This window comes from Musa acuminata, chromosome BXJ3-8 (assembly GCF_036884655.1).
Source record: "Musa acuminata AAA Group cultivar baxijiao chromosome BXJ3-8, Cavendish_Baxijiao_AAA, whole genome shotgun sequence".
NCBI lineage: Eukaryota > Viridiplantae > Streptophyta > Magnoliopsida > Zingiberales > Musaceae > Musa > Musa acuminata.
In genome coordinates this window covers 40,086,599-40,104,112 of record NC_088356.1, presented here as the reverse complement: position 1 = coordinate 40,104,112, position 17,514 = coordinate 40,086,599, and the positions used below count along the sequence as shown (strand labels likewise).

The following is a 17,514-nucleotide window of genomic DNA, read 5'->3' as shown; positions in this document are numbered from 1 at the left end:
GTGACCTGGGGACCAACGCGGCTAGTTCGGAGCTCCAAACGACTGGATCGGGTGAGGATCCCCTTGGTACGTTGTGGTGGCTGATGGAAGGAATTTGACTGGGAATTCCCGTGGCGCCGAGCGGGTCCGGGAACGGGTCGGGTACCTGCACGAAGGTCGGGGCGGTTGCTCGGCCCGACCCCTCCGATGATCAAGTTAGTGATGGCAGAGAGGAGTCTGTTCTTTCGCCCCCCCTTTTCTGTTAGGAACCGAGGGGTATTTATAAGTGGGTTGGATGTTACCTGATGTGCCATCTCGCCGGGGCAGGGTCGTACCTCTGATGGTGTCTGTCGTCGTGGGCGTTGCGTGGAGGGCCGAGCTGCCGTAGGGTATGGGGGGTGTCAATCGGTGTCTTCGCCTGCCTCGGCCGGCCCCGAGGGGTCAGCCGAGGGGGTTGTTTGGGTACGGTGGGTGTGGGCGAGTGTCGCGTCGTTGTTAATGCTTGTTCTAGGGCGGCGTGCTGCGCTGGGCGTCCGATGTGGGGGGGGGGGGTTTCGTGTCTAATCTGGGGTATTACGTCACGTCAGCGTTTTACCCTATCATATGCCCCCCCCCCGAGAGGAGCCATGCGTCAGTTCGGCATGTGGGAAGTTCGGCGCATGGCTTCCTGCTTCAAGTGCGTCCCTTAGGCAGGCCCGAGCGGCGCCAGGTCGAGACACGCCGTTTGAACGGGAGGCCGAGCAGGGCTGGAGTTGAGGGTAATGGGGCCGATGAGGACCGAGGGGCGTGGTGCAGGCGGGATGAATGCTCGGGTGCGGTCTCAGGAGGTGATGGAAGCGAGAGCCGAGGAGCACCATGCAGGCGGGGTGACCGTGCAGAGGCGATCTCGGGCAGGCGTAGAGCCGGGGGCCGAGGAGCGCCATGCAGGCGAGGTGACCGTGCAAGAGCGATCTCGGGAAGGCGTAGAGCCGGGGGCCGAGGAGCGCCATGCAGGCGGGGTGACCGTGCAAGAGCGATCTCGGGAAGGCGTAGAGCCGGGGGCCGAGGAGCGCCATGCAAGCGGGGTGACCGTGCAAGAGCGATCTCGGGAAGGCGTAGAGCCGGGGGGCCGAGGAGCGCCATGCAGGCGGGGTGACCGTGCAAGAGCGATCTCGGGAAGGCGTAGAGCCGGGGGCCGAGGAGCACCATGCAGGTGGGGTGACCGTGCAAGAGCGATCTCGGGAAGGCGTAGAGTCGGGGGCCGAGGGCTCTGATTTTGATTTTGGCGGCAGCGGGGGTCGAAAAGTTACCGCACTTTGACTTTATTCTCCGAAAGGGGGAGCTGGCCGCACGTCTTCGGGCGTTGGAGTCGAGGCGTCCGGCTTTTGCCGCTTCCACGGGGTTGCCACGTCGAGGCCTCATTAAGGCAGAGCGTCGTTGGGTGTCTTCCGATGCGACGCGACGGCCATGCGCGTGCGCTGGTGAGCTGTTGCCCACCCTCGGGAGGCGGAAGGGCCTTGATCCCGGTGAGGCATCGCCTTTAAGTAGCAGTCGTTAGAGTTTACCTCTGTGAGAATAAGTTCCTCGATTTGCTTCTTCAGCTCATAGCATTGCTCGGTGTCGTGCCCGTGCTGTCGATGGAACCGGCAATATCTTGAGCGGTCTACGAGTTCCCGGGGGTTCCTCATCGGACGAGGGTCCTTGAGCAGCCCCTTTCCCTTCTCATGTAGGAATATTTCGGTCCGGGATGCATTCAAGGTGGGAAGGGGGGCCCTCGGGTCGGGTCGGTCCAATTTTCGCCGGGAGACGGCGGGTTGTTGCTGCCGGGGCGGTTCTGACTTGACCTTTTTGTGTTCTTCCCGCCTTCCAGCCATCCAGGTCTCCGCGGCGACGAACTGGCTGGCTCGCTGGAGCATCTCGGGGACTGTGACGGGGGGTCGCTCCACGAGCGACCAGAAGAACCTGGACGGTCGCAGGCCTGTCATGAACGCCTGCATCAAGAAAGAAGGGTGAGCATCCGACAATCCGCGGATCTGGGTTGCGAATCGGCTCACAAAATGGGAGAGGGGCTCGTCCTCTTTTTGGTTGAGTCCGAGAAGCAACGCCATGGACGGCTTAGGTCGGGCGTTCGCTAGGAAGTTGAACTCGAAATCCTTGGCGAGCTGGTCGAAGGAGGTGACGGTTCCAGGCTTCAGACCGCTGTACCATGTACGGGCCGGTCCCCGCAGTGTCGTTGGGAATGCCCTGCACATCAGGGCGTCGGAAGTCCCAAACAGCGCCATCTGGGCGCGGAAAGCGGCCACGTGGTCTGCCGGGTCGGTGGCACCGTCATACGCATCGAGAGACGGGAGGCGGAAGTGGGGCGGGATCGCCTGATCTTGTATCTCGGGGGTAAACGGGGATCCCAGGCGTCCGTCCGCCCCGAGCTCTCCTTTTGACTTGCGGACTTCCTGTTGTACCTCGTCGAGCCTTTGGCTGACAAGGCGCAGCTGAGCCCGTAGGGCGTTAGTCGAGTCGGCGGTCGGAGCCTCAGGCTCAGGTCGGCTCGCCGTGTCTTCCGTTGCGGGGTTCTGGGGTGAGACGGGGCGCTCGGGAAGTTGTGCGTGAGTCTGAGCGGGGGCCTCTTGCTGTGGCACGTGTGGCGGGGTCCGCGGGGAGATGATCGGGATGATGGTCTGGACCATGCTTGTCAGGGTCCGGACCTGGTGGGCGAGGTCGTGGAAAGCCTCGGGTGTTACCGGCAACGGGTCGGCGGGCGCGCCGTCGGCAGGTGGCAAGCCTGGGTCGTTGAACAGCCGCCAGTAGCGTTCTGATACTGCTGCGGGGCGGTCGTCGTGAGTTTTGTTGTGCAGGGGATGCTCCCCCAAAGCGGGGAGTTCAGCGGTCGAAGATCCGGCGAGGTGGGATCGCTGATCGCCTGACATTTGGAGCGCCCTCCTTCTAGCGCCAATCTGTTACGGTAAGTAACCTTTTAGCCGTGACCTGGGGGCCAACGCGGCTGGTTCGGAGCTCCAAACGACTGGATCGGGTGAGGATCCCCTTGGTACGTTGTGGTGACTGATGGAAGGAATTTGACTGGGAATTCCCGTGGCGCCGAGCGGGTCCGGGAACGGGTCGGGTACCTGCACGAAGGTCGGGGCGGTTGCTCGGCCCGACCCCTCCAATGATCAAGTTAGTGATGGCGGAGAGGAGTCTGTTCTTTCGCCCCCCCTTTTCTGTTGGGAACCGGGGGGTATTTATAAGTGGGTTGGATGTTACCTGATGTGCCATCTCGCCGGGGCAGGGTCGTACCTCTGATGGCGTCTGTCGTCGTGGGCGTTGCGTGGAGGGCCGAGCTGCCGCAGGGTATGGGGGGTGTCAATTGGTGTCTTCGCCTACCTCGGCCGGCCCCGAGGGGTCAGCCGAGGGGGTTGTTCGGGTACGGTGGGTGTGGGCGAGTGTCGCGTCGTTGTTAATGCTCGTTCTAGGGCGGCGTGCTACGCTGGGCGTCCGACGTGGGGGGGGCGTTTCGTGTCCAATCCGGGGTATTACGTCACGTCAGCGTTTTACCCTATCACTTTTCATAATGCATTTTTCTTTTTTATTTTCTTGAAAATTACATGTTTAATAATTTTATAATGAAAATACAAAAAATTAGGAATCATGCTTATCATTCTAGTAATTTTGAAAATAATCATGAAAATTGCATGTTTATGATAAACAAAATGATTTTGATTAAAAATACCTTATGAAATCATGCTATATGTGGTTGAGAAGTAATAATGTGTATCATGTTGATTTCCATTGTTATTTCTCGATTTTGAGTATATGAAATCATGTTTAATTTGAAGTTATGATTAATGAGTATATATTTTTGAAATTATGATGATTCTTGATATTTATGGATTATCGATTTTCATGATAATAACAGTGGCTTTAAAAAAAAAAAATTGATGCATGTTTTCATAAATGAAAAGGCATGCTAACATGAAATCGACCACTTAAAATGAAACACTTAAAAAGGAGGAAAATATATTATCAATGAAATCATGAATCTATTTATGTTATAAATTTTGTGAGCCATAAAAATGATTTTGATGATTTAAATTTGAAATGAGTTTTATCAAAATCATGATCTTGATTTATCAAATTGAATGAATTGAAAATGAATGATGATTTTTCTCTTGAATGATTGTGACTTGTATTCCTTGTATTCATGATATGATTTTTATGCAATTCTTTGTATTCATGAAATATTTATCTCATCACCCAATTATTTCTTTTCAATATTCCTCAAGTGATGATATGAATGCATGAGATATTCATGAATTTATTTTGATGTATGCAAATGAGAAGTTTCGATCATGCATGGTAGGATGCAATGTGACAAATTAATACCATGATGATTTGAAATATTTATGATTTGGAATGATGCATATGATTTTTATTATGATAATGTATGATGTGTATCATGAATGCTTAAAAAAAAAATTAAATAAATAAATGTTTATATCATGTTAGATGGTTTTACATATTATGCATGATAAGCTATAGTGATGAGTGAAACAATGATTGAAATAATATGATGATTTGGAATCATGCATATAATAATGAGTTTATATGTTTTGAAAATGTGCATGTTTTAATTTGAAAATATAATGATGTACAAATGAGATTGATACTAACCTTTGTCATGATTTAAAAATTGATGTAAAGGGTTTTTCCCTTCTTTTTGACAATGACAAAAGGGGAGATAGCTAGCTTGCACAATTCAAGAAGAAAGCAAAAATTGCACTTCTCAAAAGAGAAGAAATTGCTATCTTGAACATCACCAAGAAGTGCTATCTTGCAAATCTCAAGACACACAAATGCAATCATGCAAAATTTATAATTTTGCACATCATTAAAATTTATGATGCTTTGGTGATTATGCATGTTCTAAAATGTTATAAGATTCACTAGCTTGCATGATGTAGAACTTAGCTATATTGAACATCACCAAGGAATGCTATCTTGCCTATCTCAAGAAGCAAAAAGTCAACTTGCACATCTAGCAAAACTTATATTTCAAGAAGCAAGAGTTGCTTTCTTGAACATCTCAAAATTGCTAGCTTGCGGGCCTTAAAATGTTAAAAATTTTTGCTAGCTTGTATATGGTAAACTTGCTATCATACTACCATGATGATGAGCATGCCTTATCTTCATGATTATATTTGAAAAACTATGGCAAAAATATGTCCGAATGATTAAACGTGTTAAAATTATTTTTCGGACTTTTTTGATTGAATGATCAAATCACTTGATTGCCATAATGATTTTACACAATTACTTGCCATGATTACATGTTGGAAATTATGTGCTTGAATACAAAAATTTCCATGATAATAAGCATGTTTTACCTTCATGATTATAATTGAATATCTCTAGTAAAACCTTGTCCGAATATATGAAAGTGTCAAATTTCATTTTCGGATTTTCTTGATCCTAACAATTGGATTTTCTTGATACATTATCCTCTTCTGAACTTAACAAGCATATGTCATATCAAGTTTAATTCACATCATTGATTTTTGACATATGGAATCATCTAGCAAATGCACTTATCATGTGAAAAATATTTTTCGAGAAACATATTTGATGATTCCCTCTTATAAAAGGAAGATATTTTTACATACAAGGATTTGACTCACTTACATATCTTAATCCTTGCAAAAATGAAGTGTGCTTTAATATCTTATCGATTTGAACTTCACATATGGCTTTCCTCCTTCAAGTAAAAAGATAACAAATAAAAAGGAAGAAGCAATAAAAGTTATCTCCATGTCATGTTTTCCTCGAGATGTTTGCATAATTGGTATCCTATCACTCACTGTTGGAAAATGACATGAACCAACTTATGGCATCGCACTTATATTTAAAATTTGCTTATACCGTTCTCCTTGTTGTTGATGACAAAGGGGGAGAAATATATAAATTGATACTATGAGTGCCATATTTGAAGAATATGAATAGATGTTATGAATGCCATATTATGATGAGATATCAAAAGCAGCATTCATATGAATAGGTGCTATGAATATCATATCATGTTAAGATATCAAGAACTTGAATCGTAATTTTACATGTTGATATCTTACCATTTGATGATAGCAAACTTGCATGATGATAACAATAGATATTATGTTTTTCATGCAATGAGTTAAACTTATATCACAAACACTTGATTGTGGTACTTCTCCTTTTTGTTGATGACAAAGGGGGAGAAGTATGTTGATGACATGACATGTTATGCATAAGTTTATGATGACATGTTACTTGGATTTTTGAATCCAAGAGTTTCTATCAATATGGCATATTGATAGGGGGAGTTTGTTTAAACTCTGGGAGTTAAGGTTAACTCCGTTTATGATGACATGTTGCTTAGATTTTTGAATCTAAGAGTTTCTATCAATATGGCATATTGATAGGGGGAGTTTGTTTAAACTCCGGGAGTTAAGGTTAACTCCGTCATCAAGTAGTTGTCATCATCAAAAAGGGGGAGATTGTTGAATCTCGTATTTTGATGATGAAACTACTTGATATATGTTTATGATTTAATCTGCGTTTTGAGTGACGTAGGGTGCTTCAATCAGGATGAGACAATTAAAGCAGGAACATCATGTTGTGCCGGAGGAACATGTCAGAAGATTGGACGTCGGGCCGGTGGATCGGTCGACGTATCGACAGAAGGCTTCGGGCTGTGGACTCGGGCATCGGGCCAAGAAGAGCGGGTATTGTGCCAAGGATATCGGAGTTGCGGAGCCAACTGGCCGATTGGGCAATAGGCCGTAGGAAAGGACGATGCGCCGAAGAATCGGACGAAGCGTCGAGGGACCAATGACATGCCGGACAACTTGGTTAAATGCTTAGGATTAATTGTCTCGATCGAAGTTTTTGTTTTTGTGTGTGCAGGATTAACTACGATGAAAGTAAGACATGCAGCAGGAGTTGCGCCGGAGTCATGACAATGATCACGTTGGGAGTTCGAGAGCTCGACGGAAGTTCGGACAGTCGTCGGAGGTTCTGCAGGAACAAATCCGAGAAGTCCAGAAGCTTGCCAAAGGAGCTCGTCGGAACTTGCCAAGTGGATCGTCGCAGTCCAGGAGTTTGCCGGAAGTCTGCAGGAGCATCACCGAGGGTTCATCGGATGATCGACGGAAGTTCGCCGGAAACTCGCCGGAAGAAGCGAGTGACGCACCGAAGCAAGCTGCAGAATATGTCTTAGGAAATAATCGTAGTTAGCACTTTGATTAAGTTAGAAATGGGAGGTGATCCCATTAGCTTAATCCTGGGGCAATTGGGCCCCTGAAGAACTCAAATTTGGTCGAATGGTTCAACCCATTCGGACCCAGGTTGCTGTGGGAGGTGCAACCGCCCAGGCAAGGAGGTAGCACCGCCCAGGCTATGTCTCCCAGCGAGACTGGGCGGTGCAACCGCCCCAGCCAAGAGGTGCAACCGCCCAGGGCTCAGTGTCCGAGCGAGACTGGGCGGTGCAACCTCCTCTGTCAGGAGGTAGCACCGCCAGAGCTCAAGTTTCGAGCTCTGCCAGGCGGTGCAACCTCTCCAGTCAGGCGGTGCAACCGCCTGAGCTCGGTCTTCGAGCTCTGGCAGAGAGGTGCAACCGCCCCTGACAGAGGTAGCACTGCCCAGAGGCTCAGTCTTCGAGCTCTGCCAGGCGGTGCAACCGCCCCAGTCAGGAGGTGCAACCGCCTGATCCCGGAATTTCGGGATTTGATCGTTTTGAGCTCCAAATTTGAACTGGGTTGGGGCCTATAAATACCCCACCCATTCAGCACTGAAAAGATACAGACCTACACCGAATTCTTGATCTTTTCTGTGATTCTAAGAGCTCAAATTTGTGTAAAGTCCAAAAGTTCTCCTCTTTCTGTTCTTCAAGTCTTGAGTTGTAAAGAGAGGAGAGAAAGGTTCTGTAAGGGTTGTCTCCTGAGCCCGTCAAAAAGAGTGAAACTGTAAAAGGGCAGTTGGCCTTCGCCTATTGAAGGAAGGCCTCTAGTTGACGTCGGTGACCTCGTCGGTGGAGGAAGCCAAAAGTGGAGTAGGTCAAGACTGACCGAACCACTCTAAATCTCTGGTTTGCTTTTATTTTGAGCACTTTATCATTACTGCAAACCTCCTACATAGCTACTGCTCTCTGCGCTTTTACGAACAAGTTTCTAAGTTCTGATCTTTCCGAATCTGCATTCAGACCTAAATCGGAGTTTTCGTATGATCTTTACATTGCAGTTTACATTTACGTTTTGATTCTATTTATAACTGCAAACTGTCTTCTGCGCTTTTACGAACGAGTTTCTTTGCAGTTTACGTTTACGTTTTGATTCCATTTATAACTGCAAACTGCCTTCTGCGCTTTTACGAACAAGTGTCTAAGTTCAGATCTTTCCGAATCTGAGTTTAGACGTAAACTGCGCTTAGACGCAAATTGTGTTTAGACGCAAACTGCGCTTAGACGCAATCTGCGCTTAGACGCAAACTGCGCTTAGACGCAATCTGAGCTTAGACGCAATCTGCATTTAGACGCAAACTGCATTTAGACGCAAACTGCGCTTAGACGCAAACTTTGTTTAGACGTAAACTGCACTTAATCATAAGTAATCTTAGAATTGGTTTTTGCATCAAAATAATTTTTATCGAACGAACGCAGCTTTCGTTTTTAATCGCTGAAAGATTTCCGCTGCACTAATTCACCCCCCCCTCTTAGTGCTCTCGATCCTAACAGAGTATGTGTGTTCGAACGAAAAATGATAGACATGATACATCATTACAATATTATTTTTTTCAATTAAATAAAAATTAATTATTTCTTTATTGAATATTATCAAAGATAAAACTCATAAAGCTTTTGTGAATGATAGAAGCTAGTAAAGAGTTGTCTCTTGATTTATAATAAAAAACCTAATGATGAGTCAAATTAATCAGGTAATATATATAAGATTGAACATTAATTCAATCCAATGATGTAAGTTTATTAAATTATGAATTAAAGATAATATATTATATATTCAGCTACGTATCTTTTTTTTAAAAAAAATTCACTCATCTAGAATAAATATATGATACTAAGTTAGAAAATTAAATAATGATAAGTTTGAGTCAAATTAATTAATATTAATATATATTATATTTGATAATAATTCAATCTAACTAAAATTTATTAAGACATATAGTTCTTTTTTTGATAATTTTTAAATCGATAATGTATTTTTAACAATTCCTATTCTTTCTCTCAATAACTCTATTTTGTTGTGGATTTTTTTGGAGTAGAGAAATTATGGTTATACCCATTTGAATTTAAAAATAATAATTTTTAAAATTATTATTTTTAAATTCACAATCACTAAGAATAGAAGAAATCAGAAAACCTTTTTTATTTTATACTTATTTGTAAAACTTGATAAAATATTTAAAATAATCACCTTTATATTCCAAGAAATATGTCCAAGTATATCTACTACAATCATCAATAATCACAGAAGTATATTTAATACAGACTTGTGATGTCAATAAGTCCAAATAAATTCATATAAATTAATTACGATGGTCTAGAGATACTTATTTGATTTTTAGGTTTGAAGCTACTTTTTATGTGTTTTTTTTAGTTGATACACATCATAAATTTTATCATTGACAAATTTATCTTTAGGCATTCCTCTTACAAGTTCTTTAGTTGTAATTTATAAGATCAATTTTATACTTGTATGACCTAATCTCTATGTCAAAGCCATACATCATCGTTTAAAATCAAAAAATAAGTTTCATCATGAAAATCATCAAGATCAATAGTATAAATAATATCGCTTCTTAAAGCAATCGTAGATTTATCTTTATATGATATCTGTATGATGCAAGCATTAGATTTAAATTTAATTTTATATCCTTTATCACACAATTGACTAATGCTTAATAAGTTATGTTTTAAGCTATCTACTAACCGAACATCTTCATTCAAAAGATTTAATTTATTACTGATATTTTCTTTATCAATATTTTTTTTTTTTTTTTGTCTTTGAATGTGACATATCTTTCGTCTTGGCTAGTGAGCTTTGAGAAATGTGTTGGATCTTTGGTTATGCCTTGAGCAACCACTATCAAAATACCATATTTTGCTCTTAGCTTTTGTTTGAAGATATACTTACAAAAAAAAAGGTTTGCTTTAGGTACCCATTTAACTTTAGGTCCTTTATGGTTAGATCTATCTTTCTTGACATTTGGCATTAAATCATTTATACTTTCTTTAGTAACCCAAACTAATTTATAAGCGTTATATTTTTTAAAAGAGCATGTATAAGTATAGTGACCAAATCTCCCACAAAAATTACATTTAACATTGGGAGGAACATATAGTGTGAGTCCTTTTATGAATTTTGTTGCCTTTTGTTGAGTGTTACTACTCACAAAACTGATTCTTTCCTTTTTTATGTACAAAACCTTTCTTAACAAGAATCATGTTTAATGATTTATTTTTAATTTTAAAATTTTCTAATATTTGTTGTAATAACATATTTTTCTTTTTAAATGAGTCTAACTCTTCACATTTAGTGTAAGATGTTAATATGTAATTGTCAAACTTATTTTTTAATTTATCAAATTCATTAGAGAGAGATACATGATCCTTTTTTAGCAATTTATATTTTTTATCAATTATTTTATGTTTATCACATAAATCATGAATTGTATTAAATAATTCATCATAAGATAAGAAAATTTCAGGTGAGTCACATGCCTCATTGTTGAAAGCCATTAATATGTAGATTACCACTTCGTCTTCGTTGGTTTGTTTTTCGTCTTCTGATGCACTTGATTCATTTTAAGTTGCTTTGAATACTTTCTTCTTCTTTGATAATTTCTTTTTCAATTGTGGACACTCATTTTTTAAGTGCCCTAGCATTTTTGCATTCATAATAAATTATTGTATCATTTTTAAGTTCATTTTTATTCTTAGATTTTTATTTTGTAGAATTAGTCTTATTAGTATTCATATTTTTTTAAAATCTTCTTATAAGGAGTGTTATGTCATCATCATCATCACTCAGAGCTTTCGCTCGAGTGGTATTCTTTGGTTCTCAGTACAATATCCTTCTTATTTTTTGGAAGGATTTCCTCTTGTTTGTTATGTACCTTATAAGTTATTTCATAGGTCATTAAAGATCCTTTGAATTCTTTAAGAGAAAAGTTATTCAAGTCTTTTACTTATTAAATTATAGTTACCTATAGATCCCAACTTTTAGGAAGGGATTTTAAAATCTTATTAATCAATTCAAGATTTGTATATTTTACTTAGAGCTTCTAAACTATTGACAACATCCATAAAATTGATATACATGTCACTAATGGTTTTACTTAACTTTATATTAAATAATTCATCATTATGTACTAATAGATTAATTTTATATATTTTTTATTTTATTTATACCTTCATGAGTAACTTCAAGTGTATGCCAAATATCATGTATCATAAGTAGAAATATAATTAAACTCATTTTTATCTAAAATATAAAATAAAACATTCATAGGTTTAGCATTTAAAAAATATTTTCTTCTCAAGATCATTCCATTCATTTATTAATTTAGAGGATTTTTAAAAACAAAACTCGATAATGTGTCATAAATCAAAATTCATAGAAAGTTAAAAAATTTACATTCATGTTTTTTAATAAGTATAATTTATCTTATTAAATATAGGAGGATGAATGATAGAATAACCCTCTTGATTACTAGAAAAAGTTATTAAAAATTTCTTGGGTATCAATCCAACTGAAAGAACATACCAATTGTTTATTTGCATGCACTATGTTGTTGGTGTAACGATCACGAATTTCACGTTTACTTAGGTACACGTTTAACGTTATATCTGAGGAAGATGGTTATGGGCCCACCCATGTAATATAGGTCCTAGAGGAAGGGCGTGCATCTTCATCGTCATCATCATCATCTTCTTCTTCTTGTGCACACACTCATCCATATATGCATGCAAATGGTTCTTTCGCTTTATCCATTTCCTGCTGTGCAAGTTGTGTCGCAAGGTTTTGATGCATGGTGGTATATAACGTGATGGTGTCGTCCATGCGTGCCGGCGGGAGAGATCAAGGTGGGGGCGTGGAGGCTTTGAATGGGTCATGGGGGCTGCCTACCGCATCAACAACATCAAGATTCGCGCCGGAGAGGCCATCGACGCCATCGTGATCACCTTCACCCGTAATGGTCTGACGGAGACCAACCACTTCGGTGGCTCCGGTGGCAATCTCCACGAGGTTCGTCCACCTCGTCATCTTCCTCCTAATTAACATCATCGATTGATTGTAACTCAATAACAGAAAGTCTCGTTGTTCAGATTTCTCTGCAAGAGGACGAGTCTCTTGTGGGCATCGAGGTGTCTGTGGAACGTAATTGAGATTCTCTGCAAGAGGACCAATGGCGGAAACGCTTTCTCTGTAGACGCCGGCAACATCATTGGCTTCTTTGGACGTGCGGGCAAAATGATTGATGCCATCGGAGTTTACCTGGCACCTAACTAGACCTCTTGGAGTGATACTGCTGCTTCAATAAATGAGTCTTGCTGCTACTTGGACTCCATAATAAATGACCTATTACTGTCGTCGTCCTCCCTCCGTCCCCTCCTCCGTGTACTCAAAGTTGGATGTTGTCATAAATAAAATAAATAAGGGTCCAGTTTGATAGGTTTCGAATGATTTTATATATATATATATATATATATATATATATATATATATATATATATATATATATATATATATATATATATATATATATATATATATAATTTTAAGACTCTCAGCTAAGGAAAGATCAGCTTTGGACTAACGTGAACAAGATGCGAAATGCGAAATTTGACTTTTCGGTATTGTTAGGATGGCACGTACAATTGAGCTCGGATGGACCCATGCAAGGCATGTAGGCTATAGATGAATAGCCTATAAATACTCCCGACTCATCCCTCGAGGAGGACATGCAATGGGTCTTAAGTGATAATAGCTAAGATTTTTTGTGATAGCTATTGAAATTTTCCTAATTACATAAGGAAATATCGAGAAAAATTCTTCCTCTTATATATATAAATAGAGAATACCATATCAAACACTAACATGTTATCAGAGCCATTTTGGCTTGAGTAAACTTTCTTCCCCTTCCTCAGCTGATGTCGAGAACCCTTCTCCTTCTCCACCCGTTCTTGACCTCTTCGACGACGTCTTGGGGCTCGATCGCTGGCGGTTCTCCCCGTGGTGTGTTGCCATCGTCGAGGGCTGTGTCGAGATCGGCAATGCCTTCCTCCACCACTTCTTGAAGGGCGTCCTCCATGCCGGCGATACTGGGGCCCTTCCTCTTCCTCGTCCACTGTTGCAACCTCAAAAACCTTAGGCAGGATCAATGTTCTTGGCGAATTGAGGAAACCTCAATTCTGGCTATTCTATCTCCACGACTCCGGCTGCTGCCTGGCTGCGGCCACGCATTCCACATTAGCATCGTTGGTGAAGCCCGATCTCATCAAAAAGCCTCCACTCGCAATTGGGCAAGCCAAACGATCCCTTCGACGCACCTCCAGCAACATCAATCTGAAGCAACGAACTCCGGCAACATGAATCTCGTTGCTGCGGTCGCTTTCTTCCCTGAGACTACTGCGGCACTTCCTCGGCGACTTCTTCCGCTGCCGTTCGGCACTTTCCACCGCCTCTCCTTGAGTCGCAGCCACAACCGCTCGACCATCCCATCGCTACCTCGTCTGACTCATCAAGGATCACCATCACAATCCACTTCCCTTACCGGAGTCGACTTCCCATCACCTGTGCAGAACCCCTCTATAACTCCGGCGCTCTGCTCTGCATCCAGAACTCTGCACCAAGCGCAGCGTTGGCCCACTCGCCTGATTGCATAGCATCATCCGGCTGCCTCTCTCCGCCGGCTGCTGTCCCTTTCATGAGCGACCACTGGGACATCACTGATCCGCTGCTATCGCTGTAGAAACATCAGCGCCTTCTCCTTTAGTTCCGTAGTGCCTCTCCTCAATTCATCGCCCCTGCAAGAGGAGGCGGCCATCAAGCGGACACAGCCCAGCCATCTCCCATTCGGTAGAGAATTGCTGCAGATCTCTGACCTCTACCACACTGCAGATTTCCCTCTCCCACCGATCGCTGCTCCAGAGATCGACGGTGGAGCACTATAGGAGGTGCTCGCCGCCTACCTTGTCACCGTCGCTTGAAGCCCAGCCTTCACAGAACTGCAATCTACAACTTCTCACAGAACTGCAGATCTCCCGTAGATCTGCTTGCAGTCTTCACTACCGCATCCTGCTCATCTACTGCTTGGCGTAGCGAACTCTTCTCAACACCAAACAGTGGAGCAGCAGCAGCAAAGACGAGGAGGGGCCTCCGAGAGAGAAGTGAATTGATGTGGATGTGACCAGCATGCGGCACCGAGTTCCCTTACATGTAGCTCCTGGACACTTCTTCTTGATCACTGCTGTCCTTACACTGATAGTTCCAAGGAAGAAGTATAGCTTTCCGCACCTAGTTGCAGCCATCTAATTATTCTCATCTCGTAGGAAACTATAATTACAGTACTTTTCCCTCTACGTATGTTATTTTCATCGATGTAATTCTTATTCCCTTCTAAGTGTTTCTTCCCTTCAAGTTATCGAAAGATGATAACTATGCATCGTGCTTAATTTTTTAATCTCCTATTTAGCTGTGATCTATTAGGTTATGTCGACGGCTCTCTCCGTTGTCTATCAGTGATGCTCAACATCCCAAGAGCACCTAGTCCAGTACAAAATCCAAACCACAAACTATGGTTACGTTAAGATCGTATCATCCTTCAAGTAATTCAAGCTTCAGTCACTGGATCCCTTGTCCCACTCATATCTTCATATGACACTACTGTCGAAGGCTAGTGCAAATTGCAAATCACATTGGTAAATCATTCGCGTACTCGTCTGCTTAATCTCCTATCAAGTCTCATGCAAGCAAAACAAGAGAGAAGTACTATTGCTGACTATCTACAATATATAAAAGTTATCATCAATAACTTAGCCATGATAGATCATAATCTTAGTGATGAAGAAGTCATATCCACACACTTAACAGCCTCAGGGATGAGTATAAGGAACTGGCAGCAACAATACGGGCACGCGACTCATCGATGTCCTTTGAAGAACTCTATGACAAGTTAACTGACTATGAGATATATCTCAAGCGTGAGGATAAATTTCTAAGACCATCAATCACAACTCAAGTCAGTCAAAAATCAAAGAAGAATAGCAACCGGTACAGCAAACCTATCAACAAAGATTTGACCAACATGCCTCTTGAATTTGTGGGCTCTAAACAAACCTCCCATCCTTTACCTCATTAACATTTCAGTGAGAAAGGAATGAGCGCAATGAAATGAGAGAAAGGAATGAGAGAAAGGAGAAAGGAATGAGCACAGTGAAAGGGGCTGCGGCTACAACTGTGTCAATAGCAGCTGCGGCTGCAAGAAAGAAGATAGATGCAAAAAATGAAACAGGGAGAGGAGATCGTGAAAAAAAACTTTTTTTTCTCATAAAATTCTCAACCAAAAGTTAGACCTTTTTGTAGCAATAAAAAGAATATATAAAATCATGTTACATGCAAAAAGCCTCTGTCAATGAGTTCTTCATATGGTGGTTGTTCATGCAGGTATCCATTAGCTTTGGCAAACTAGATGTCATTCATATTGAGAGCTTTCATTTTATAGCTCGAAGTCAAGCTACTGCTACCATCAACAATTAGCAAAGAACAAGAATTTGGTAGCACAGAGGTTGACAAGATTGACATCTCAACATTGGTGATACATAAGATACAAGGTTTTCTTTGAGTCAAACTTCCCCTGAGCTGTCCCAAGTTGACTATGACCTATTAATCAGAAATAGCAGCCCTTCATAATTTCTAGATCAGCTTAGTTTTGATCATGTAGACATCTTCTTTTCTTTTTATTCAGCTTCTTCAACTTGTGTTTCAACTTTCTTCTGCATCCTTTCAGAGAATACACAGATTTCTATCTGTACCAGAGGTTAGCTGAAAAGAATTGAAGTGTACCAAAACAAACAGTGCTCTTTTGAATAATTCAAAAAAGAAAAGAAGTTTTGGATAAAAAACAATCTGATGAATGGAAGGATAAGACTAAGTTTCTGTACTCCAATCCTGTACTGAGGACGAGTGAAAAGCCTCCATAATTGAAAGAATCCTGCAGTTTGTTTTTCAGCTTTATGAAGGACAAATCAAACAGTCGCTTCTCTCTCAGTGTTCACTATTTCATGAGCTGGAGTGGCCTACCACAAACAATCCTTTGTTTGGCCTGTTATGGATGAACTGATGGGAAAGCAATTCTTGGCTTCAGAATTCAATTGGTCATCTCTCTTAAGCAACCATCAATTTTTCAGCTCTTACCCAGTCAAGTTGGCTTAAAAATGCATGCCCAAATCACAAGTCATCTTGCTCACCACTCATTATTATGTGCACACATATTTATCCTCTCCTAAGATCAAATTATTTTTGGGTGGAACAGATCCACTTTCTTGTTCCTTGGATTGCTCAATTATGTGATTTGACAACAATGATGACCTTCTGAAGTTTCAATTCAAGACATGGTGTCAAGTACCAACAGGAGAAGAAATAATGAGAGAAACGTTAATGACATCTACTCCATAGCTTTCCACAATGTTTAGGACTTCAAAAGTAAGTGCTTTTAGGATAATTTTCTTCTGAATGTATTGGGTTTTGAGTTTATAATACAACTTTTGGCATGCACAAAACAACAGCCTTTTACTCAAACAAATAAGAAAGGTCATGTTTCTGCATCATGAGATTTTCTTTGTATTTTATATATGACATAGTCACAGATAAAGTGGAACACATCTCACCCAATCATTTAGATTAGTATTCTCCTGTTGACAGTTCTTTTGGTTGTCTCTTGAATTCTAGAGATGAATGAGATGGTATACAAAATATTCTGGAGTTGGGTTTCCACCTGCCATTGCATCATTTCGTGTAAAATAATTCTCCTCCCAAAAGTGGTCATGTAAAAGCTGGTGGAACCTTTTTTTTTCCTTTCTCATAACCTCATATCCAAATGTTTGCCTCAGGCATTGGATCACGAGATGCAGTCAAAAGTTCTAAACTGCATGCAGTGAAAATGAAATAATGGAGTGTCAGGTGATCACTGGGATCTTTCTTTCCCCCCATCCCTTTTGTTACCTTTCTCATCATTTTCTTCGTATATGCACATATATATATATACAGATATATGCTTTGTGTTTGCTGATTTAAATCAGCACAATCAAGTTGAAGTGGAGGGATTTAGTTATTGGAGAAAGCAGTGCTTTGTTGATGAACTAATCCTGAGCTCATTTCCTAAATGACTTGCAAGCAGATATGACTTTTGACTCAAAATGAGATCGTAGGGTTGACAATGTGTTGTTCCATGTAACATCAAGTAGGTTAACAGTTAGGAAATTGCAATCCACAAGAAAACATAATCCTGGAGAAA

The 17,514-nt window shown here is 41.7% G+C and overlaps 1 protein-coding gene across 1 annotated transcript; it reads right to left on the bottom strand.

Moving 5' to 3' along the window:
• Positions 1 to 651: 651 nt before the first annotated feature.
• Positions 652 to 1,380, bottom strand: LOC135644197 (uncharacterized). Its single transcript, XM_065161665.1, has one exon. The coding sequence runs from the start codon at positions 1,378 to 1,380 to the stop codon at positions 652 to 654; it is 729 nt and encodes a 242-aa protein (XP_065017737.1).
• Positions 1,381 to 17,514: the final 16,134 nt, after the last annotated feature.

What these genes read in the sequence shown, in the direction of transcription:
- LOC135644197 (XM_065161665.1), bottom strand. Translation starts at nt 1,380, where the DNA reads ATGAGGCCTCGACGTGGCAACCCCGTGGAAGCGGCAAAAGCCGGACGC.